This window comes from Lutra lutra, chromosome 2 (genome assembly GCF_902655055.1).
Source record: "Lutra lutra chromosome 2, mLutLut1.2, whole genome shotgun sequence".
Taxonomy (NCBI): domain Eukaryota; kingdom Metazoa; phylum Chordata; class Mammalia; order Carnivora; family Mustelidae; genus Lutra; species Lutra lutra.
The window spans coordinates 21,330,439-21,356,703 of record NC_062279.1 but is presented as its reverse complement, the minus strand read 5'-3'; the positions used below and the strand labels follow the sequence as shown (position 1 = coordinate 21,356,703).

Sequence of the window (26,265 nt, the reverse complement as noted above, 5' to 3'; positions counted from 1 at the left end):
CTTAACCTTCATCTGTTTACTGGAATAGCATTTTTAATTTCCTTCAATAACTGTTTCTTTGCATTCACATCTTGGCTAACTGTTTGGCCCAAGAAGATGGGCCTTCCTTACCAAGCTTAGTCATTTCTACCTTTTGATTTAAAGTGAAACATGCAACTCTTCCTTTTATTTGAATACTTAGTGACCATTACAGGGTTTTTCCTTTAAGTTTTTTTAATTTAAGTTCCTGTTAACATAGAGTGTAATACTAGTTTCAGGTGTACAATAAATATAGTAATTTAACAATTCCGTACAGTACCTGATGCTCATCCCCGCAAGTCACTGATGGGCCTAATTTCAATATTGTTGTGTCTCAGGTAAAAGACAGGATGGAAAAGGAGAGAGGGCGAAGGGCCACGGTGTGGAACAGTCAAAACGCACACAAATGTCAGTAAAGCCATCACCTTACATAAGTGTGGTTCATGGTGCCCCCCTCGCCAAAATTATTAGTAATATCAAAGATCACTGATCACAGATCACCATGAAAAATATAATCGAAAAATCTTGAAACATTGTGAAAATTACTAAAATGTGACAGAGAGATACAAAATGAACAAATGCCATTGGAAAAATGGCACTGATAGACTTGCTTGACTCAAGGTTGCCACAAATCTTCAATTTGTCAATAATGCAGTACCTGTAAAGCACAATACAATGAGATATGCCTGTATTTTATATTACTTGACAGATAATTTTTAATTCTTCATGATGTTGCTTTTATTTTGGTATATTTATTCAGCATGATTTCTGTTCTTGTATTGTTTAATTGACATGAACAATAAAAGAAATCTGATGAAATCTAAAGAGAAAAAACTAAACTAAAAAACTTACTGCCTTATAGAAAATTATATTTTATAAAAATTAAAGTTTTTATTCTTTGGATAATAAGTTACTCTAAAAATTGTATGCCTAGTACATATCCTTTACTTTTTTTCTTTTTTTCTTTTTTTGTCAGAGAGAGTGAGCACAGGCAGACAGAGTGGCAGGCAGAGGCAGAGGGAGAAGCAGGCTTTCTGCTGAGCAAGGAGCCCGATGTGGGACTCGATCCCAGGACGCTGTGATCATGACCTGAGCAGAAGGCAGCCACTTAACCAACTGAACCACCCAGGCGTCCCTTTTTTTTTTTTTTTAAACTATATGATCATTTCAAAGTTAATTTTTTTAAAGGTTTTTATTTATTCATTTGACAAACAGAGATCACAAGTAGGCAGAGAGAGAGAGAAAGGGAAGCAGACTCCCCACTGAGCAGAGAGCCCGATGCGGGGCTCGATCCCAGGACGCTGGGTTCATGACCTGAGCCGAAGGCAGAGGCTTAACCCACTGAGCCATCCAGGTGCCCCATATCCTTTACTTTTCTTAACCGTACTTCTTGGTAGAATCTAGCAGAAACTAATGTATTTGCTTTTTGAAAGAATTAACTTAAAAACTAAATTTATATATTACCAAGGAATACTACCACCTCTTTTCCAAAACTGACTTCTATGTGTATCAATATGTTATATAATATTATATAACAAAATAGTACAGTATAGTGTCTTCTTTTTTTAGAGATCAAATTTATTTATTTATTTTTTTTTTTTTAAAGATTTTATTTATTTGACAGAGAGAGATCACAAGTAGACGGAGAGGCAGGCAGAGAGAGAGAGAGAGAGAGGGAAGCAGGCTTCCTGCTGAGCAGAGAGCCCGATGTGGGACTCGATCCCAGGACCCTGAGATCATGACCTGAGCCGAAGGCAGCGGCTTAACCCACTGAGCCACCCAGGCGCCCCAAGATCAAATTTATTTTGAGAACACATTGATTATAACTAAAATAAATAACCAGCAAAGTTCTAAGTAAAAATATTAATTAAATAGCTATATCTATATAATTCTCAATAAAAGTATATTTTCTTCCCATAGGTTCTTTCAAATTCATTTACAGTTTATTAATATACCCTGAGCCCTGATATCCCATATCTTTAGATAAAGGTACAGAAATGCCTTGTGATACATTTGGTCTCTGTCTACCCTAAAGAACAGGTGACATGTATTCCAAGAGTAGTTGGGATGTGCATAGAATTTTAAGTTATAGATACCTGGGAGTAGAGATGAGTGTCTTCAGGGTCTCTTTGGAAAAACAAAACAAAACAAAACAAAAAAACTACTGTTAGAATTGGGTAAATGTTACTGAAAATAACATATATCTTAGAAAATTCAGAGTAAAACAGCACTAAAAAGCAGCACTGATAATGTTATGTAAGGGGCTTTGTAAGATTTTAATCAAGTCTAATCTAATTTTAGTTACACAGCAATAATTATTTGAACACTCACTACCCATTATTCGTAAATGTGTTGTATCTTTTGATTTAAAAAAAAATCATTGGTTTTAGTTTTGAATGCTTCTTTTCTTTCTTTCTTTCTTTCTTTTTTTTTTTTTTCCAGATGACACGAGAACAATATATACTAGCAACACAGCAGAACAACCTGCCAAGGGCTGAGAATGCACAACTTTACCCAGTAGGGATTTATGGATGGCGAAAGAGGTGCTTATACTTCTTTGTCCTTCTGCTGTTGGTTACCATGATAGTTAACTTAGCCATGACAATATGGATATTGAAAGTGATGAATTTCACTGTGGTAAGTACCACCATGACTTCATATCTACTGCTTTTGGTTCAAAGATGATACAGTGCTTTATTTTTATTTTTTAATTGAAAGTTACTTATCTTAAGCTTTACAAGGATGTGTCTTGAAATTCCAAAGAATGTCATATATTATTTTAAGACTGTATTCAATATGTGTTCATGACACACATAGGATATTACTACCTGTCCTTTAGGTGTGGGAAATTGAGATCATGAGTTAGTACAGGATACTGATTCATTAGCAAGTTAGACTTTTAACCTATAAGTATGAACTGTTGCTTGCTAAGCCTGGTAATCTAGAAAATGAGTCTATATTTTTTGAGATGATATTTTATGTTAAAATTAATATTAGATATCACAAGTACCTTTAAAATACTTTACATAGAGTATTTACTTCTCTCTATATGCTTTCTATGTAACATACTGCATGATCAAATCTAAACCCTGGAATTTTTCATGGGCCACATGGACCAATGTCTATAATTGTCACTAGATGGTGATTTCATTCTTTTGGAGTAGACATGGTAAATATATGATACACCAGAAAATAAATCACTCTTTCATGAAAAGTAATAATTAATAACAAAATAATTATATATAGCTCATTGATGAATACTGCTTTAATTTATTGAATGTGTACAATAAACCTATGAGTCTGACTTATCTGGGAAACATTAGCTGCTTCAGCCAAGTTTAGTTTAGCTCACTTTGTATTTTTTGGCTAAATTCTTAAATTTCTCTCCTCCGCCTTTAAAGCTTTCTGCCTTTGCTTAAACGCCTCAGATATCTTCACATTCAAGCAGGTGTCTTACACTTGCTGACCAGACTGCCGTTACTCTTTAGAACTCTGCATCCTTAGGGGCAAGTGTAAAGCTGGCTGTTTAACTTCACTGATCTTTGTATATTGGGCTGCTTTTTTTTTTTTTTTAAACTCTGCTGTATATTGATTTAGCGTAGTTTCTTTCTGAGTTCACTAACATGTAATTCTACCTTGAAACATAATCTCGGAAAGGAAAATGAGCCCAGCATCTGTCTATTGTGTACGGCACTGTGGTTGTGTGTAGAAGGACCCCGGGAGAGCAGGTGGCCTAACCTTCCTGAGAGGAAAAACTATAACTGTGCAAATGATGATAGAAGAGCATATGCTCATGGAGAAAAATGAGCTGAGCAAGGGCTCCATTTCTCTGATACAGTGCAAATGTTGAAAGGTATTCATCAAAAAAGAAATGAAAGGCAAAGAAAAGTTGAGCAAAACTCAGTATGTTCCAGGATTAGAGAAAATAGCTATATCCTAGTGATGGATATGTGTTCAGGGTCAGTGATCAAGGTCTGTGAGCCTGTGTCGGGGTGGCTGGAGGTAGAGTTGGGTGCTACTAGGCAAATTATGGCTTTAAGCCATGCTCTGGTAATGCATCTGAACCATTCTTTATCCTGAGTTGGCTCAGTGCTTCCCCCCAACCCTGAGACTATTTTGACACGGATGACACTAATTCCACTCCTAGTCTTTTAGTTCTAAGCTCTGCTCCTACCTTCTCTTACTGATGTCTGGGCTTCATTAATGATTCATTTACCATATATTAGGGGCTGAAGATTCTTTTACATGGTTTTGACTATCAGCCATATTAGCAGTTACTGACAGCAACTTTTCAACCTCATTTTTCTTAACAAAACAAACAAAAATCACTCCAATCTCCAAGATTTGAAATTTCAAGCATTTGATTACCTCTACCAAAGAGCTTCTTTCTAATGCTCATGGAAGTTGTGATCAGCTGTCTCACTTCAGGAGCCTTGATTCTATCCAGTGACCAGGCCACGGACATGTTCAGATTCAAGCCCTGTAAGTTTCTCAAGCATATTTAAATTAATTAAGAGGATAAACTTAAATGCATAATTACATGGCTGCATGCATCAGGCTCCCAGTACCTTGCTTCATGCTGAGGTCAAGGAAGGATAAGCCATTCAAGGGAAATAATTGAAACAATCACCTTTGTCCTCAGGATCCATGCAGGCCTCAGGGTTTCTGTCACCTATGGAGCTATCTAATTTGAACCTCAGCTGGCCAAAATGTAAATGTCAACATATTCCTGGGGATAATGAAAAGGAGTTTATTTCCATGGGAGTTTTTGGTGTTTATTTATTTCTTTAATTTTGAACATACCTTTCTTTCTGTAAATCACATTGTTACTTTTTAATAATCAAAAAATGGAAGGTTATTCCTTAGCCATGTAAGCTATTTGTATGTAAGTGAAATAAACGGAAAGAGGAAGTAATTATTGTGTCAGGATTATCTTTGAAATGTCATGAACTCTCTGTTTCAATGCAGTAATTCATAATTATTCAGAGAAATTCTGAATTGCTTAAGTAGTTACTGAGCTTAGCAGCTCTGAATACTACACACCAGATTAAGTTGTATGAATTTGAAAAGTGTAAAATAATTTGTAATCCTCTTACATGAGAGCAATAGCAAAATCAATTTTACGTTTTCACTGGTGCATTATGATTGCATCTATCTCTAGAGCGAATACCAGAAAGCATTCGCCATACTATCATAAGAAGTAGTAAATGATGTATACATTGTTTGGGGAGTATTACTGATTTATACAAAATGTATTTGTTTCATTATAACGGTTTCTATCCAGTCCTTGGAAATATGTGGCTGTTAACATCTTTTATTTCAGCAAACTGGGAATGTTATTGTTATCAAAATATTGTGCTTTTTAGCACAGCAAGGATAACTGCCAACCTGTTTTATGATGCTTCTTGAAGTCCATCATTACGACTAGTATTATACATGATCTGTGTGGTTGATATGACCTTATTCTGCTCTTTATTTTGTGAAAATAAAATTGACAGCTATTGAGATACCCAGGTTCAGAGAATCAAGAAAAAGGAAATTAGTTTATACTACAGGGTGAAAGGCTTAGAACAGATATACACCACAATTTCCTGTTTATGAGAGTTGATAAATGTAGGAAAGAGCTGAAGAAAGAGATTGTGAAACTTCATTCTCTTAGGATCGTATAACCCAGTTACGTGTTTCTGTTGGTGGTGGTGATGGTTGTTGGTTGGCATAATGGCTGTGTGATTCAATATAAATGGCTAAGTCTAGCAGATCTGTCGAATCTAGGCATTCTGCTATGGTGATATTTCTTTCTTGGGTCAAGTGCTCATCCTAAGTAAGTTCTATATTTGCAAGTTAAAAATTACTATAATAATAAAGTATTCATTTTAATTACAAAAGTACCAAGTAAATGTTGGTAGCATCAACTGCAAGTTCATTTGATTAGCTATGTTAACTAGCCAGCAAAAGAATGATGAAAAAGAAATGCCATTTATTAAGCAAAGAGCAAGAGGAAGGTCATGAATGTTGAGACTGAGAAGTCATAAATATCCAGATATGGGTATTAATTGAAACAATCAATCAATTGAACAAATTGGAAAACAAAATTCTTAGAGACTTGTATGATCGATGGGATGAATGTTGGCTGAAAGGAGATCTCACAGGAAGTGGATCATGATAGTGTTTTAGGAATAAAAAGAAAATGGGAAATTTTTAGTTTAGCCATCCACATAGTATTAGAAGTCACTCTGTGACATTCTCTCCATTTGGTCACTTAACATTTGCTGAAATCCTCCTTTAGATAAGCAAATCATCCCACTAAATCAATTGTATTTCTCTTTAACATCTTGCTATTTTGGTGCAGTCTCTCTGTATATAACCCCAATCATGGGATGCATTCTTTCAAACTGACATGAATTTATTATTTTAGCAAGACTGTGGTTTGTTCTAATACACACATACACATATATATAAACATACATACACAAATATATGTGTGCATATATACATATAGAAATATGCATATTATGTACACATACATACACGTGCACACATTTTCACATCAAAGAAATGTATTCTATATAGAGAAGTAGTCTATGTCTCCATTACTTTATGTAGCCACTTTGCTTCTTTAGCTGCCATTTGCCTTTCTTCGTTTCAGATACTATCTATATCACATTGTTATCATTATATGTTTACAAGACTATCAACCTTTTAAAAATATCTTTCCGTTTATTGCTGTTGGCCAGAGAGCCATTCACGTCTTTTATCATATTTTCTTTTATTTTAGTGTACCTTTCTAAAGCTAAGAGAGAGTACATGTATCACAGTGTTCAGTTTTCTGTTTTCTAATGTTTTTAATGTTACAGATTTTAAAAGATAATTTGGGGGGAATATGAAATAATATACATTTGCTAAGTCTTCAGTCTTGTGCTCTAATACTTCGGTAAATGAAGTATCACATATTCCCTTCTCACGCATGTGATTATTTTTTTTTTTCTTTATCTTCATCATTAACCCAGTGGCATATTATCCATAGCCATTATCAGTTTACCTAAGATGGCTAAAGTGCATTTACAGCATGCTGTTACTTGTCAGTGTGCCTATCACCAAAATTGTTGCTCCAGTTTTCTTCATTTCACTCTTTAATGGGACCATTAGATCAGAATAAACTTTTCCATCTCTATATATTTAGCCAGTTCTTATATTTATCAAAGTTGTGTTCCCATACCGAATGCATTATATTTGTTTTTCAAATCTATGGACATATAGAGGTTATATAGGAAGCTTAAATATGAGATAACCGTGTTTTATTGATGTCTCATTACTTTTTTCTTCTCTTCTTAGCATGTTCATCACAGATTGTTTCTCTTTATATGATTTTGTCTACTGTTTGGTTTTCTTCCCCACAGATAGAATATAAACTCTACAGGACTCAGAGCTTTTTACTCTTTTCCATTGCTATATCCCCAAGGCAGAGGACAGTTCCTGACAGATAATTAGCTCTTAGTATGTATTTTTGAAATAAATGCCCATCTTTAGTATATCTGCATTGAAATCTAGTTAAACTCTTCATTTCACTAGGACTTGTGCCTTTCCAAAGGCTGGCCTTGAGCTGGGAAGAATTGATTAAAAATAGTACCTATTATCCTGTCTCTCTGTTGGTATTTAAGGTCTCATAAGCACATGATAGGTTTCCACACACTGTGCAGTTTATGTACCTTTTCTACATTGAAAAAGTAGTTTTGTGTTCTGCACACCAAGTTTAATAATTCCCAGCAGCCCCTGTATTTAAGCCCTAACACATTTTAGGGAGGAATGCCCAATCTTGATTACCCATATCAGTAGTACAGAGAATGGCCATTATTAACACTTTAGTTTATTATGAAATATTTTATCCTATAAAAGGATATGCATAAATATATATTTGAATCAGTAATAATAATAACAATAATAAACAATAAAATGAGCACCTGTTTCATCATCACCCAACTGGAAAAATAAATTCCTAACTCTATCTAGAAAGAATTATAATCCTAAATATTTTTCTTGCTTTTATTTAGTGTCATGTGTATATATGTGTGTATAAACCTCAAACAGTATAGTGTTTTAACTCAACAATATGTTTGTGAGATTTATCTCTGTTAATGTGTGTTACTGCAGTGTATTTATTGCTGTAAATTTCACTGAATGAATATACCTTATTTATTTAATTTGCAAATCCTCCTTTTGAGTTGTTTTCAATGTTTTTGGTTATTGTTTAATTTGCTCTCACAAACAATGATCCTATGAACATTCTTGTATAATAATAATTGTAGTTGCTCCTATACAAGAGTTTCTTCAGATTCTAGAATCCAGAGTGTATGTCTGTGAATATTGACTTTTAATATAATTTTTCCCCAAAGTGATTGACTCAATATATATTACCTCCAGCAACCTGTAAAGGTTTCTTTTGTTCACCTTACCTCTTAACAGAGAATTTCCAGCTAAATTAAATTGCTACTTCATAAGCCACAAATCTGACACCCAGCTATCTAATGAAGATCCTTCTTATCAGTTTATTTAGGTGTCTCTTTCTGACAGATTTATTCCTGTATCTGTTTATATTCCATATATCTTATCTCTGCAGTTGTACTTACTATGTTAGATTATAATTATGGTTCATCTAGATGTAGATTCTTTTCTTCCACCAATTTTCCCCCAGTCCTGGTACAGACAGGCTGGGTCCAAGAACCCAGGGGAGGGTCCCACAGGCCCAGCCAAGAGGGTCCTCAGCTTCACGCAGAATAGAAGTTAAATGTGAGCTGGAGAATGTGACAACAGTTTATTAAATAGCACAAGTGATATGTAGAGAAAAACAGATGGAGTATCTGGGAGACTGGAAGGAGAGAAGAATAAGTTTCACTACTGCTTGGGTTCAGGGATTTATATTAGGAAAGGGTCTAGGGTACTGGTTCCTCTACAGATGCACAGTAAGTTTCAATAAAACACAAGTGTCAGGTGAATAGGTGTTATTCCATAAATTACCAAAGGTAAGGGTATTGATGCCAGCATCAGCCAAGGTTGGTTGAAGCTAAGGTCCAGGAACAGGTTTGGGATCTGGCTCTTAGATGTTATGAGGTGTTTGGGGCCTAGAACAAAACTCCAAGAATGATTAACTTTATTGCTTCCCCCTTCATGTGGGATCACAGCTTCTTTGGTTTATTCAAAGGTAAAATATGGAACATGAGTAAATGGGACTTAGCAGAAGAACAGCAGAGATGGAACCTTTCCAAAATGGAGTCTCTTCAGCTTCCCTACTTCAGTCCATTAATGTGGGAATTCCTCAAGCAGCAGAGCTGGTTTTATTGTCTTATTTATCTTGGTGGCATGGCTAGGAACATAATAGGTGGTGACACATTATTTTTGGTTGACTTTTTGTAATTTTAAAAAGTCTAGATTCAGTTTGAATAGAAGAAGCCTCAAATTTAATGTCTTAATATTTCCACTTGTTCTTTCTATAAAACTGCCTCAGATTCCAGTTGGTTTCTGCTTTTATTTTGCAGGTTTTAGTTTTTAGCTGACATTTCGCCCTCCCCCATTAAGAGAGTGGCATTCTTCAAGTCCTTTCATATCAAGTCCTTTTGGTGACTAGCTTCCCCTGATAGGAAGACAAGCAGAGCACACTTTCTCCTAGAATCCCAAAGCTCTTAAGTAAGACGGTTTTTCAGTGAAAGTAGAGTCCTTTGAAGCTCCAATTAGTAGGTCTGACCGATTCCCTCAGTATTGACTAGCGTAAAATCCCAGTTTTATCTTTTCCATGGGGGAAAATAAACCCAAAAAACCCAATTAGATTTTATGTAAAAATACTCTTTTTCTGTACTATCCTACTTCATCTTTTGAGACAAGATCTATTGGTAATTAAGAGGTACCATAGCTGGCAATAAATGACTACCAAATCCCAAAAATGTTGTATCATCACTTGTTTACAATCCCTCTAGAAAAAGTACTCAGACCTTCAGGCATGAGACACAATCATTCTGTGTTTCCTGACTTCCAGCCTCTTTTGGGAGGGCACCTGCTGCTGAGAAGCCTTGGCTTGCTCACCATAGTCACACATAACTTCCCCAAATGTCTCTTCATTTAACAGTTGAAGTCAGTGGAATGTCAAGATTTTCTAGGGACATCTGTTGATTCAATTTCCTGTCATGTCTAGGGGGTATTTGTGATTTTTCTGAATTGGCTTTGATTAAAAAGAAGGTCATAAGCCCAACAAACAAAATATACATCCACTAATTTAAATCTAAACTCCAGTTACTAAAAGAAAAAGGAAAGGAATCAGTAACAGCAGAAAGTAGAAAAAGGGAATACTTTTCTTCAAGCGGTCCACAAGGGCAAAAGTAGCATTGTGAGTTTTGTCATTTGCATTTCTCACAGAATTGTTATAAAACATGAGTTCAAAATCAGATGTTTAAAAAGTTAATTCAAAAAACTGAACCTTATGCTCTTTCTAGTAAACATTCTTTCTTAAATCCCCCACAAAATTTTATATATACAACAATGTAAGACCATAAAATGAATTTTTATTTATAAATGTTATATTACTAGGGAAAAAAAAAAACTTGAGTCTCTACTTTCTGCTAGTAAAGTATTTTCACATAAAAAATTGGTTTCAGTAGCAAGATCTCCTTAGACTGCTGGTACGCTAAGACAGCTCTCATCATCCATCAAGCAGTGGTTAAAAGAATGAATTTGGATCCAGATCCGGCTTTTGGCACTTATTAGCTATGTCACCTTTGGCAAGTTATTTAAACTATGCCTTCGTTTCTTACTCTGTCCCATGGATAAAACATTATTTTTTTTTTCCAATTACATTATTGTAGACGTCAAAACAATTAAAATAATGACCGTTCTTCAGAAATGCCTGCCATATCCTAACAGCTCTCCCAGAGTTTGCGGTCATTGCCCTTACTCACTTTCTGTGGCTCCAACTTTATAGTTACTCCACACATCATGAGAATTAAATTGATTCTATTAGAGTCTAAAGCTGTTGGGGGCGCCTGGGTGGCTCAGTCGGTTAAGGGTCCGCCTCTTGACTTCGGCTCAGTTTGTGATCCCAGGGTCATGAGAGGAGCCCCATGTCACGCTCTGCACTTAGCACTAAGTCTACTTGTCCCTGTTGCTCTCCTCCCCTCACCCCTAGTCATACTCTCTCTCTTAAATAAATAAATAAAATCTTTAAAAAAACTTTTTTTTTAAATTAAAAATTTAAACTGTCCTAGAAAGATGAAAGGATCTTGAATCCATGTGTATTAATAAATAAATAGTAAAAAAAGTGATGGTATTTATAATCTTATTCATGCTAATGATACACATAAAGGTTAAGAGCATGAGCTTTTGAGCCACACTGGTTCACATTCTGGCTCCATCACTGCTGCTTAGCAGGATGACCTTGTGCAAGTTCCTTAGGCTTCTAACTCCAGTATTTCCATCTGTAAAATGGTCAATGGTGTTGACCCATGGAGATGTTAGAAGTATTAAGTGAGTGAACTCTTATAAAAGGAGTTAAAATATAAGCACTCAAGTGGTGTCAGCTGAACAATGACAAACATTATTCCCCTGCATTAGTAGATGTGAATAATTAATGTTGTTTTACTTGATACATTTTATCAGAGAAAATGTCTCTTTCCTTAGGATGATCAAAGGATAATAAAAATTTCTTTTGAAATTATAATTTAATGCTGAGATATAGAAAACTATATTTAAAACTTCTAAAAGGAACCATTCAGCTGTCAAACAGCATAATTATTTTGATGACCTTAAACTGTTCTTTTCTTTTTTTTTAACCTGCATTACCTGAAAGTGACCCTACTAGCCTGTCCGAAAGAGAGAGCTCATTTATCAGAGTGAACTGATCTCCTTTTTGAACAATTTGGAAAAATTATAATTAACATTACTGGATGATAGAGAGAGATGTCTGTTCTTAATCCTAAATGTCCTGAATTTCTTTAATGTTCAGTTTCAAATTATCATCTGATTGAGATACTGTATTCTGAATTATTTTTATAACATCCTGAATTATAATCTTAGGGTATAATCTTTACATATGAGAGTGAAGTTTAAGATGCCAGGGAGCCCATATTTATTTAATATGCAGTTTGTATTCAGCAAGATTATGTGCTAGATAGACCAGTTCTTAATGAATTTCACAACACTACAAAGTAAATATTATCCCTTTTGGCAGTGAAAGACACAGAGGCTTAGGGAAATTAAATAAACTTCCCAAGGTCACATTGATGAACAAGTTTAGAAGCATGGGCTATACAATTTTAAGCCCACATTCTTTTCACTACCTTTCATTGCATTACTGTTATCAAAATTAAATTAAATTAGTTCAATATTCTTCATTAAATGATTTACTTCCCTGTCTACCTCTGTGCATTCATACAACACTACTAAATATATAACTGTGACATCACTGATTTTAATTACATTTTAAATTTGTTGGACAAAGATTCCTCAATTCTTTCAACTATTATTAGTTTAATGGGGAAACATACCTAATCTCTCTTAGTCAGTAATTAGAACAGTGAAAACTCCTCTGTAAGTTCTGAATGTGACTGTACTTTTGATTTTGGCCGAGTGAGCATTAGGTTTAATTTCTGGGTACAGTAATGGTGCTTACTAATGGTATCTTTTAAAAAGAGACAGTGGTTTTCATAAAGGCAATTTTATGCCTGTGTTCCAGTCTTTGCTCTGGTTAAACCATATTTTGTGAGGGGTTAAGTAATTGGTCGTGAAGAGACCACCATGAAGGTGATTTAGGATCATAGCTTTTGTCCACCTTTCTGGGCTGCCATTGCCATTTTCCCAATTAATTCCTCTGTGCATGAATCATGGTGCCCACCCCAAGCCAAGATGAGGCTCTACCTTCTGTGGCACATGGTCACTCTGAGGGGGAATGCCAGCAGCGAGAGCCTGCTTGCTAGAGAACCATCCGGCCTACACCGCCCCTCAGTGTGGTGTGTAGATGTATTATAGAATTGATGAGAGTGAATGATATAGTTAATGTTGCAAGACTGTTTCCATTATAACCCTCTGTTTGTACCTCCTCATAATTTTCTGACAAATTGTCCCTCTCAGATGGAATCTTTCATGCTTAGTCTTAGCCCAGCAGTACATTTTCTTTCCTTGACTTTATAAAGAAAAAATTCAGTCATTTTTATCCAAGTTCAAACAAGTACCAAGTAATAGTTCTTTTTACTGAAACAAACTACAAAAAACAGTGGGAAAACATAAATCATAACAAAGTGAAGTACACTAGACTACTAGATGTTTTGTAAGGGAAAATAAAGAATTAAAAATCTTAGTAATTAAATGAAAAATTAGGAAAGTATAGACTCGTTGGTTTATATGTTTAATAAATTGTGTATTATAGAGAGCTGGAAAGGACTTTAGGTCAGTGTCCTAATTGTACTCAGAGAAAATGGAAGTCCGGAAAGATAATATCACTCACCCATGTGGGTAACTGAACAGTCAGAACATAAAATATGTTGGATTAAATTTAACTTAAAGTAATATGTTTCATATATGTACTTATTCTCACATAAAATAACATATAGTTTGTCTTACGTAATATGACTATTTTAGTGGGAAATTTGGGGATGGTTTTAAGAAAAAATCAAGTAAGGGTGATTATCTTAAGGGGTAATATTTTGCTCTTTTGCTACTTTGTAAAAAAAAAAAAGTAAACATTTGCTTTTCAAAAGCATACCTGAAATGTCATATTTCTTCTTTCCAAGTAAAGAAAATATTATTTTCATAAAAGTAATCTTATTAAGTAGGAATTAATATGTATTTATTAATTTAAATAATACTACTGTAGATCTTCTATTTGCTAGTTCATAAACTTATCCCCAGAACAAATATATATTAATACTACATAATAGATTAATAGTACTAATATAGTACATCTAGTTTGTTAAATAAAGAGTTTAATATTTAGTTTTAAGTACTTGTGGAAATTCACCATTAAAGTGCCCTTGCAAATAATTGGAAGCTATTTATATCAGCTGTTCACTATCAGCTTCGTCCCCAATTGCATTCTTCCCAAAGTGTGAGTGATGGTCCATAAAATATTTCCAGATCTGTTCAACTGTACTTCAATGTGTCTTATAAATTCTGAAACTGAATGATGTCATTAGAGAGTAAAATACCTGTTTTCCCGCAATTCACATATTTTTGTATCCACAATTTTTGTATATTTCTTGGATTTAGAGATTTGAAATACGGTAAGCCCCTGTTACCACTGGTATCCCTTCATTCCTTTTTGATATAGGGCTTGAGTTGAATTAAACTGCAGAAGCACTGTGCATTTGTTAAAAGTTTCATATAAACTAACCAAGTTTATCTCATGATGCCAGTTTTAGTCAGAGGAGGGAAATAGAAAACTTAAATACAAATTTGACCCACAACATGTATGTGTGTGTGCATTACCAAAAGAAGTATTTATATTCGGTGTTCATTAGTCTCTAAGATATGATATTAAAAAGTAATACAAATTGCTTAAACTGTTTAAAATGTCTCCACTATATCTCCACTATACAGTGTACATCTCCACTATAATATGCATTTACTCTAGCTCATGGTAAATTACAATTTTGTAAATTGAATTCTATTTTTCGGTTAACCTAGTTTACTTTTTTCCTAAAATGCTTCATTTCTGATTGATGACTTAAAAGCAATATTAACTTTGTAGCTCTCCAGAAGCTCTAGTTAGTAAGCTGAAAATAAAATAAACACTCGGATTTCTAGAAAAGCTCTTATAATTTATTTAAAATATGTGCATACCTAGGTGCTCAAATAAAATAGAAATTGGAATTAGTAAAGAAGGAAAAGGGAAAAATATTCATGCAACAATAAGGTGTTGTATATGTTTGGTCTTACATAATATGACATTCCTATGAGATACATATTATTATCTCTATTTTTAAAGAGAAAATGTTGCCCAATTTCAGGTAACTAAAAAGTGACTGAGTTGATATTTGAGTATTTGTTTTTCTAATGCACCAGTTCAAATGTGTTCCACCCACTCAGGAATCATTCTACTGTTGATACTATTTATAAGCCATTCTAGCCAAAAGAAAATTTTTCTTTGTGGGCAATATTCTACTATTTGATAATAATTTAGTAAATTTGTAAGTCCTCATACATTTTTTAGGGCCATGAAATTAAATATTTTCTTCTTAATTTTGGAATGCGATAAAGTTACTAGTTTAACACCTGTTAACTTACCTTCTGTTGCTATATTTTAATTCGTTATATTCAAAATATATTAATTATAACAAAACTATAGAATAATGGTACTTTCTATAACTTTTTCTGTCCTCTGTACAAGTCCTAAGTGGTCCCATACACGAGCACTGTTTTCTTCTAAGAAATTATTGGCATGCTCAATTTTTTATATATTTATAGGCATTTTAGAGGTACAACATTATCAGTGCTCTATTGCCACAAGAATAGCATGTAACAGACACAAATCCCAGTAGAATAAAATAATAAACATTCATTTAACACAGAAATCTGTGGATTGAATGGACAGTTTCATCAAATGGTGTTTTGCCTGGGCTTCCGCATATATATGTAGCAGGCTGTCTGTCTATCTTGTAGCTGGCTGGGTAAGGATGCCTCATTTCCATATTTGAGAGTCATTTCACTATTGGCTGGGCAATCAGATCAATTGTCTTTCAAGTGAAAAGACAATGTTTTTTAAAATGGCTAACGTATTGGTTATTAAAATGCCTACCGTAATGGTTAGCCATTTTAAAACAGGTTAGCAGTTCCAAGGAAGAGTGTGGATATATGCAAGACTTCTAGACATCTGATGTGCAAAACCGGTTGTTCCCATTTGTACATTTCATTAGCTAAAGAAAGTCACAAGGCAGTCAAGATTCATAGGATGAATAGATTCCACTTCAGTAGGATCCTAAGACATGAAAAAAGGTTAACAAATCATACAATTTTTGTGCAATGCTAAAAAAATAATGTTTTGCTGTCGTTAATGGACAACTATTTAGGCATTACCCTGATTTTAAAATTTCCAGATTTTTAATATAAAGGATGAATAAATGTGATTAGTATATGTGGCAATAAATAAAGTATCCTAAGAAATGCAATTAAAACAACAGTTAATACCCCCCTTTCTTTTTAAATTCAGGATTTTAAACATGCTTTATTTTTTAGAGCAGTTTTAGGTTCACACAAAATACTGAGTTTCTGTATACTCTTCCCCCCAACCCCATATACAGCCTCCCTCATGAAAAAAATCCCTCATTGGAGTCGCTCATTTGTTATTATTGATGAGCCAACATTGACACATCATTATCACTCAAAGTCCATGATTTACATTAGGGTTGACTCTTGGTATCGTACATTCTGTGGGTTTGGACAAATGTATAATGATACGTATCTATCATTATAGTATCATTCAGAGCAGTTTCACTGCCATAAAAATTTTGGGTAAATACCAAGGAGAGTGATTATTAGATTGATTAGTGAGAGTATGTTTAATTTTGTGAGAAACTAAATCATTTTCCAAAATGGCTGTACTTTTTGCATTCCCAATAGCAATGAATGAACATTCTTCTTGTTCCACATCTTTGCAAGGTTTTGATGTTGTCAGTGTTTTAAATACCATTTCCTTTTTTTAAAAGAAGGTATAGCAATTTTTTTTTTTAGAGAGCACAAGCGGGCAGAGAAGCATGTAGAAGGAGGTGGAGTAGCAGGTTCCCTGCTGAGCAAGGAGTTAGATGTGGGGCTCAATCCCAGGATCCTGGAAACATGACCTGAGCCAAAGGCAGTTGCTTAACCAACTGAGGCACCCAGGTGCCCCAAATACTATTTTCAAACTTACCAAATTAGCATACTTTTTCTTGTTTTTCCTGTAATACTAGTTTTAAGTACATAATGATACTTCAAAACGTATCTTCAAAACGTACTTAAACTTTAAGTACATAATGATACTTCAAAACGTATCTACCACTTGAAGATAGTTATTTAAAGTTTTATTAAAAGTAATGACAATATAGCTAGGATGCCTGAGTGGCTCAGTTGGTTAAGCGTCTGACTCTTGGTTTTGGCTCGGGTCATGATTTCAGGGTTGTGAGGTCAAGCCTCACACTGGGCTCCATGTTGGGTTTGGAACCTGCTTAAGATTTTCTCTCTTCCTTCCTCTCTGCAATTGATACTTTTATTAAGAGTCAGCTGTATACCTTACCTGCCCAAGGCTTTGAGGTTTCTGATTATTTATATAGCTCTAGATTCTCAAAGAAGTTGCGTTATTCAGTTGGATATCCAACTGGAAGTTTCATCCAAGTCATGTTGCCTTAATTTATTTTATAAATATTTGTTGATAAACTTTGTTTTATAAAACCTTTGTTTTGGGGTGCCTGGGTGGCTCAATGGGTTAAGGCCTCTGCCTTCGGCTGGGGTCATGATCCCGGGGTCTTGGGATTGAGCCCCGCATCGGGCTCTCTCCTAGGTGGAAAGCCTGCTTCTTCCTCTCTCTCTGCCTACTCTCTCTCTGTCAAATAAATTTAAAAAACAAAACAAAACAAAAAAACCCTTTGTTTTATAAGAAATTATAAACAGATACAGAAATTTTCAATCTAAAATTTATATCCATGACTCTTTGCATTGCTTCTTCGAGGTATTAGAGATGATATATTAGATATTAGATATTAGATATTAATTCTCAGAATGCTCACCAGAACACTGATTCTTTTTGTATTTGAGTAGAAAATGTGTAATTGCAAATCATCTAGCCTTGAATTCCAGCACAATTTGTTGTACACAAACAGTGTGTGCTCACAATCACACTCACATATGTAAACAAACACATAAACAATAGGGGACAAAAAAACCTCATTTTTAATTTATTGCAAAATCAGGTATTTTAAGCATTCCTACTGCGTTCTAACATTGACCTAAGTCTAAATTCTGAAACTCCAAGCAGAATTTAACACTGTCACCAAACAGGACCTCTTCTGACCTTTTGTTCCTACTTGGTCTCTCAAATAAAACACAGACTAATTGGCCAGTATTTGTGCTTGGGAGGAAGAAAGGGAAAAGCAGTATATATATGTATACTCTAAATTCTAGGTGCCTTAAATCTTTTTTGAATTCCCATTGATTTTTATGCTTATTTTATGCAAATTAGAACCTGAATAGCATCTAGCCCTCAGATAAAACTGAGTGTTAATAAAATAGAGTCAGATAAATTTTGAATGTAAAACATCTCATTAAATTAGCAAAATTGGGAATGGTAAGTACGCATTGTTATTTTTGATATGGTTAATATTTTAAAGGTGTTTACTTTCTGTAGCCTTCTGGCTTCATACAGTTCTAATTATATTTTTAAAATTCACCTCCATTTTTTACATACCTAGCCATGGATTCATTAATTCAATAAGTACATAAAGTATAACAAAAATGAATCAATTGGACAGTAGTCTGGAAAATCACTTGAAATAAGTTGAAACAATACTATACAAAGGGAACTCTTTGGTATTAAATATTTGACAATCAACTATATTAACTGGTGATTTCACGGATCTAAAATAGTCATTTGTTAATAATTTTCAAATTTTTCTTTGGAAAAACAACATTATTTATGAACTGTTTTCTAAAATCTATAAAACTAATGGAAAAATGCATTTATGATTATGACACTAACATATTTCCTAGAGCTAAATTTGAAATATGACATTTTGTTTTTTTTAAATATAAGACATTTTAAAAATCATATATGAAATGTCTCTTTTTCTTCAATGAATTTATAGCTTCATTTATTAATTGGTACTACACATTATTTTTTATTTATTTATTTTTTTTACACATTATTTTTGATGTAAGACCATTCTTATTTCCCACAAAAATATTCTGGAAAATTCTCTGAGATAACCTGAATCAGAATTTATTATTTTCATCTCAGTGATTAAGCTAAGGATTTATTTCTACTTATAGCATGTTTCTCCCTACGATGGTATGCTTGAACAATAGTTTAACCTTGCTTATGGGAATGCAACATTCACTACTTATAAAGAATCATATTTTTAAAATCCTAAAGAATTTGCTGAGGTATATATTTCTCTAGAAACATAATAGAGAATTTGTCTTGTTCAGATTTTTAATGACTAATGATTAGTGATGAATATATTAAAGTTGTCATTATGGTATACAGGTAGAAAATAATTAGTGTAAAAATATTTACTTACAGTCAGAGAAAGACAACTATCATATGATCTCCCTGATATGAGAAAGTGGAGATGTAACGTGAGGAGTTTGGGGGGATAGGAAAAAAATAAATGAAATAAGATGGGATCGGGAGGAGACAAACCATAAGAGACTCTTAATGTCACAAAACAAACTGAGGGTGGCCGGGGGGAGGGGAGTAGGGAGAGGGGGGTGGGGTTATGGACATTGGGGAGGATATGTGCTATGGTGAGTGCTGTGAAGTGTGTAAACCTCGCGATTCACAGACCTGTACCCCTGGGGCTAATAATACATTATATGTTTATAAAAATTTTAAAAAAAAAGAAAAAAAAGAAATAATAAATTGAAAAAAAATATTTACTTAGATTGAATTTGAGTGTATTTACCTATTTATGGCTAATATAATACTTGAATACTGAATATAAAAGGACAGTTTCCATTAGACTTAAACAGAATTCTTATTTGCCAACTAAATACATCTGTTGGGAACAGGTGAAGCTACCTTTCAGATTGGCTGAAAAGTAGGGAATAAGAAATATACATGACATAAAAACAGGGCATACTTTGTGACCAGAGAGTTTAGAGAGGATTGATAATAGATTACTCAAAATGGTATATTGGGGGGGTGCCTGGATGGCTTAGTCGGTTAAGCATCTGACTCTTGATTTCAGTTCAGGTCATGATCTCAGGGTCATGAGATTGAGCCCCTTTTTGTACCCCGTGCTCAATGTGGAGTTTGCTTGAGATTCTTTCTCTCTTTCCTTCTGCCCCTTCCCCTGCTCCTGCTCTCTCTCTCAAAATAAATAAAGTATTAAAAAAAGGTATGTTGGGGAAATATTGGGGGACACTGAATTTTGTAGAAATAAATGGAAGTATATAAATAAGGGATAATCATGGGAAAGAATTGGAGACTGATATAATTTTTAAGCATTGATTTCTAATATAAATTAAAGAACTAACTTTTTAGAGAAATATGTACCACATTTGCATATTTTTATAAATCACTTAGGCTTTGCATCTTAGCTAAGTATTTTCTTAATCTAAAGTGGCTGAGTATTTTCTGTGATTTCTCATGTTTTTCCAATGAGTTTGTCCCATGATCAAAACTAAATATGTCCTTGAAAAATTCAGGTTAAGTGACATCAAAGATAACTAGAAATGTAGATTTGGTCTCATTACACAATAATTTCACGCTAGTGTAGCTTGTGTGTTAGCTATCTATTTTTAATTATATTCCCAGGATAACGATGTAGACTCTATTTTTACCCCATCGTTAAGCAATTGCTTTAGTGAAGGTTATAGTATGTTTAAAGAATTCAGCAGAGACACAAAGAGTATTAAGAATGTCCAGACTGCAATTATAGGTATAGCAATTTTGATAGTCAAATAAAAGATGAGAAGGAATATTTGAATAAATTTCAAGGAGTTTGATTATAGCAAGTCTGAAATCAGTGCCTAATCAAAGTGAATATAGGATTGGTAGCAAGAAACGCAAGCTTTCTTAAAGTATAATATAATTTTAATCATATCTAGAAAAATTATGATGCATATATCAAATGTTTTAAGATAAAATGTACAAGAAGAATAGACATGTTAAAGTAGAGCCAGTCAGCATAATGTGTAAGAACTCAATTCTTGGACTTAAGTTTTGTTTTAAATCACTGGTTCTTTCCTTTTCTAGTTGAATGAGTTTGAACAAGTTACTTTAACCTCTTTGTCAGTCTCATTTTCTTCATTTGTAAAATAAGTATAACTCATTGGATGTTTTGATGATTAAAGGAGAAAAACAACCTTAGCATAAAGATATGACAATGACTCTTATCCAGATTTTTTTTTAATATTTCATTTATTTATTTGACAGAGAGAACAAGAGCACAAGCAGGGGGAAGGGCAGAGGGAGGGAGAGAAGCAGACTCCCCGCTGAGCAGGCAGCCAGACATGGGGCTTGATCCTAGGACCCTGGGATCATGACCAGAGCTGAAGGAAGATGCTTAACCAACTGAGCCACCCAGATACCCCTCACCTTTATACTTTTAAGGCTAAATATGGATGCAGGATAAAAAATTGGGGGTTAAAATATTTCTACAAAATTTTAATTTGTTTTGTGCCATTACATCCTAAAAAGATATGAATGAATAAAAGGAGTTTTATCTTTTTTCCTCATTATAGACTACTGAATTTTTCTAGTAATGCTCTGTCGCCATGGAGAGGACCAAGTGAAAGAGTCAGAAATGATCTCTGCATTACAAGGGAGCATACATAAGAGGGCTATTGCACTAGAAAGAAGAGCAAGCATCTCTTCAGTATCTAGCAGAGGTCATTGACATTATATAGTGCTTTGGTATCACCATGGGTAGATAGAGTTAATGGTATCTTAACAAGCACAAAAGGCAACCAAGAGCAGTCTAGACATCTGTACACATCTCTTTGTTCTTGGATGAGAAAAACCCAAGAACTCACTATGTGGCAGACAAAAACTTATTTTTAAGGGAAGAGTATTTTTGTACCTATTAGGTTAAGAGAACTGTTAATGAGGTAATATAAGTATAAGACAGAAGAATACCTTACAAACTGTTACTATTTTCAAAAAAAAACAAAAGGAATTTTCTAATAAGTAAAATGAACAATCACCAAGATAAGTATATTGTGAAATTAAACAAAGTAATTAAATAGAAACAACATATAGGTGCATTGGAAACATCAAAATAATATAAAAGTATTGGTAGAAAAATGAAATCAGTGAGACAGAGAAAAAACCATGGAAACAACCCCAAATATCTGGGAGCTAATGGAAGCTATATATAAAGATGGTAAAGAGGAAAGTTTTATAAAACTTTATAAAACATAATGTAACTGATATCCAGCCTACCAATAATACATTTTTCAAATAAGAAACAGGGTAACGAGATCAGAGGCAGATAAAAGTTTATAGTAGGATGATAATAATATTCAGCCATGAAGATTTTTCATAGTAGACATTAATATGCATGGTGGTCTAATGAAAAGGGATCAATATTAAGACAGTCTTATAACAATTTACAAATTGAAAGAAAAAGAAAATTGTGAGACTTTCAACAGAGAAAAAAGAAAGTGGTTATTTTACCAGAAATAAAAAATATTAGTCACATAAAATTTTCCTGTGTTAAAGTATGTCACAGTCCTGGTCACCAGACTTTGAATCAAAAGCATTGTACGGGAGACACTGGGGTGTCTCAGTCACCTGACTTGGGCTCAGATTGTGATCCCAGGGTCTTGGGATGGAGCCTCATGTCAAGCCCCACGTTGGACTCCTCTCTCAGCAGGGAGTCTGCTTGTTCCTCTCCCTCTGCCCTCTCCTTTGCTTGTGCTCTCTCTCTCTCAAATAAATAAATCTTTGAAAAGGGAAAGAAAAGAGGAAAGAAAAAAGAAAAGAAAGGAAAAGCATTGTGCATTACACTGGTAACATTTCCTCCTGGTTTTCTTTCATTGCATTCTATGTTCTCTATAGTTTACTTCATAGGTTCCCTTCCTGTCAGGCTTCTTGAATTTTGTCTTGGGTTTTTATGTTCACCTTTTCCCCCCTCTCACTCACGTTCTTCCTGGATAATCTCATCAATGAGTTCACCTCTGTTTTGAAATCAAAGCAACAACAATAACAAAGGACCTCTACCTGACCCCTCTGGGGTCATTTTATATCCAGACTGATATAAAATGACAGCTGTGGGATAGACTCACTGATTGCTTACAGAGTCCTGTCATTCTCAGAGTTCCCTAATTTTATGGAGCACATTTACAGTGGTCTCGCCTATTCTACTTTTTATTAGTCAGAGTCTCCAGAGGAAGAGAACCAATATGATGTATATGTATAGAGAAAGAGAGGAACTGGCCCCCCTGAGTGTGGAGGCCGGCAGGTACAAAATCTTCAGGGTAGCCATCAGTTTTAGGGAGGAGTTGGTGTTGTAGCCCAAGTCCAAAGGCAATTCTGGCAGAATGCCCTCTTCCTTAGAAGAAGTTGGTCTATTTTTCTTGTAAGGCCTTTAAATGACTGGATGAGACCCATCCAAACTGTGGAAAGTAATCTGCTTTACTAAAGTCTAGCAATGTAAATATCAGTCTCATCTAAAAATATCTTCAAAGCAACATTTATAACAATGTTTGACCAAGTATCTAGATACTGTGACCTAGCAAGTTGACATATGAAATTAGTAATTGTGTACTTCACATATCTCTCTGATTGACCCACTTCAAATCTACCCTTTTTCCTATAACCACAAATAAACATCTAAAATGCATACTTGGTAGGTCTTAAAATATTTCAAAGACTCTTCAATGCCTAATAGAGGAAGTCCAAGTGGCTCTTTAATGTGGCATACAAAATCTTTTATAACAAGATCATGCATAACTTTGCTGCCTCACACACACCACTGAATATCCAAAACATCTTACTCTAGTAATGGACTTCTGCTGGTAAATTCTTTTACTTTTATTATTCCTTCCTCCTGGAAGGTCTTTCTGGGTTATATATGATGGGAAAATGTTAGTCATCCTTCTAACCTCTGCTCTGACATCAGCCACTTCGACTACATTTTCTACTTCCACAGGTTGGGTTAAATGTCTTTCTTGATGCTCTTACCGAATTGAGAGTGTTCCACTCTTAGTCCATTTATATTATTGTGTAGAATGTACCTGTTACTAGTTGTTCTCTCCCACTAGACTATGGAATTCCTGAAGGCAAAACCTGCTTATTATTTGTATTCATATTCTCAGAAATTTAAACATAGTTTCACCTAAACTTGTGTACAGTAAATCATTTTTACTTCAACTACACATTAAAATCAGATTGAAATGGTTATAAATAAATAAAAATACTAAATGCAAACATGGGGTAGGGGACAAGCTGATATGTTTTAATAGTTACAATATAACAAATATATTTATAGTTACAATATAACAAAAGAGAATTCATATTTGAAGATATATACAAGATGGAACATTTTAAAAATTGTTCTCTTACAATGAAAGACATGTAGTTAGCCTAATTACTTTTAGTGGTATCCTCATGAACCATTTAGAATGGAGAGGAATATAGGAGGCAGATTTATTACTCACCTCATAATGCATATGATGGAAAAAAACAAAACAGTTGCACTTGTAAGTATGTTCTCTCTGTATTTTTACTTGCTCATTACTACCAGTTCTTTCTTCCTGACAAGGAAATATTGCTGGGTTTCCTATGGTACTCTCTTCCATAGTAAATATAACAGCTATCTAGAATTCATAATTTTTTTTACATAACTAATCTCTCTGTACAAACCCTATATGATGGAACTATTTAGGGACACAGTTGAACATGTTCAAATTCTAATCAATGTTTGATTTCTCATTTGAAATAATTGATATATATTGTCCTAATAATTATGGTGAAAAAGAAGAGTAACAAATTTCTAGGGGACAGGAAAAAGGTAAAGAGAGTTCTACCAGTTCTGGGAGTTGGGGTGCCTGGGTGGCTCAGTTGGTTAAGTGGCTGCCTTTGGCTCCGGTCATGATCCCAGGGTCCTGGGATCAAGCCCCACGTCAGGCACCCTGCTCAGCAGAGAGCCTTCTTCTCCCTCTCCCTGTCGTTCTTCATGCTTGTGCTCTCTCTATATATCTCTATCTCTTTATCTATCATAAAAAAAAAAGATTGAGAGAAAAGTTAGCAAGAGAAAGTCAGATGCTAGGGTTCTTAGACATTTAAAGATATATATATATATATATATATATATATTTATATATATATATTAAAGATATATATATATTAAAATTTTTTAAATCAAAAAATATATTTTTATTTCTCAAACTTGAAGCTTTATTTCATCAGATTTTAACACATTTTGTATTAGTGATTCGATCTGCCTTGTGAAACTGGTCAGTGACCGTTACCAAAGAGGAGACCTCGCACATCCTAGGCATTACTAAGAAGTTACTGTCAAAGGCTATGCACATATAGAATGACAAGAAAGTGTCTCATCTGGTCTAATAAATATCTTACTTTCTATCTATATTCATTTGGAAATTAATAGATCAAAACTTTTAATTTTCTTACAGTGCTATTTTTAACCCATTAAAAAAAATAAAAGACCAGATGGCTTGCATTTTAAAATGCCCACAGATCCATATTATTTAACGACTTCCTCTTTAGTACTGCATGACTGTATGCACCATCTCTTACAAGCCCAGACCAAACCAAGCATTTTATTTTGTTTATACCTAAACTATTTTTTAAGTGATAGGTAAACAAGATTTAGAACTTGAATCCATAAAAAAAGTGTTTTATTTCCTGATCCTCATATTAGGGTCAAAACTGGAATAGGAGGACAGACTATTGAAAACCATCAATATTAAGGAAACAATTGAAAACCAGTGATATTTTTCTTAACTCTTTTTTGAATCTTTAGTAGGCAAATGCAGAGAGCCCCCAGATTGGTATGGATTGCTAAAACATAATGGATGTGTTATTGACATAGTTAGACAGGAATGTATAAAGATTCTGTCTTAATCCTCCTAAACAACTGTGTGATCTTGAAGAAATCCAGGAGTTCTTGTAGGCTTCCAAAAGAATGGAAATTAGTATGATGAGAGTGTACTTCCACTGGTTCTCATGCCCCAGATGAGGTAACCCTTTCACAGAGCTTGCAATATCCACATCCTTAGGTGGATCAGGAATATTGCCTGGGACTCAAAAGATCTGTGAGAGCCATGTGGGGGTGTGTCAATAGCAGGAGCAATTGCACTGCCAGGTTTGTGCTAAAAATACGACTTAAAATTCACTAAGAGTGAAGTATGATATTTGATGCCAATAGGACATGGCAGAAACAAAGCAGAGCAATGGCATGATCATGGTGGGCCAGAAAGGAGCAAAAAGATGCAAAAAAGATCAACATGTACATGGCAGGCACTCTATCCCAAACTTCCTGTGACCACTTAAGGCCCCCTTGAGGGAGCCCACATACTATCACAAGAAATAGCTCTGAAATAAAATTGAATTATGAA

The 26,265-nt window shown here is 34.3% G+C and overlaps 1 protein-coding gene across 1 annotated transcript in view; it reads left to right on the top strand.

The window, feature by feature from the left end:
- The window catches only part of SGCZ (sarcoglycan zeta), a 1,128,323-nt gene that overhangs the window by 628,636 nt on the left and 473,422 nt on the right, over nt 1–26,265 (top strand). The window contains exon 2 of the mRNA XM_047715970.1: nt 2,461–2,655. Coding sequence (XP_047571926.1) covers nt 2,461–2,655 — 195 coding nt within the window. The remainder of the gene's footprint in view (nt 1–2,460; nt 2,656–26,265) is intronic.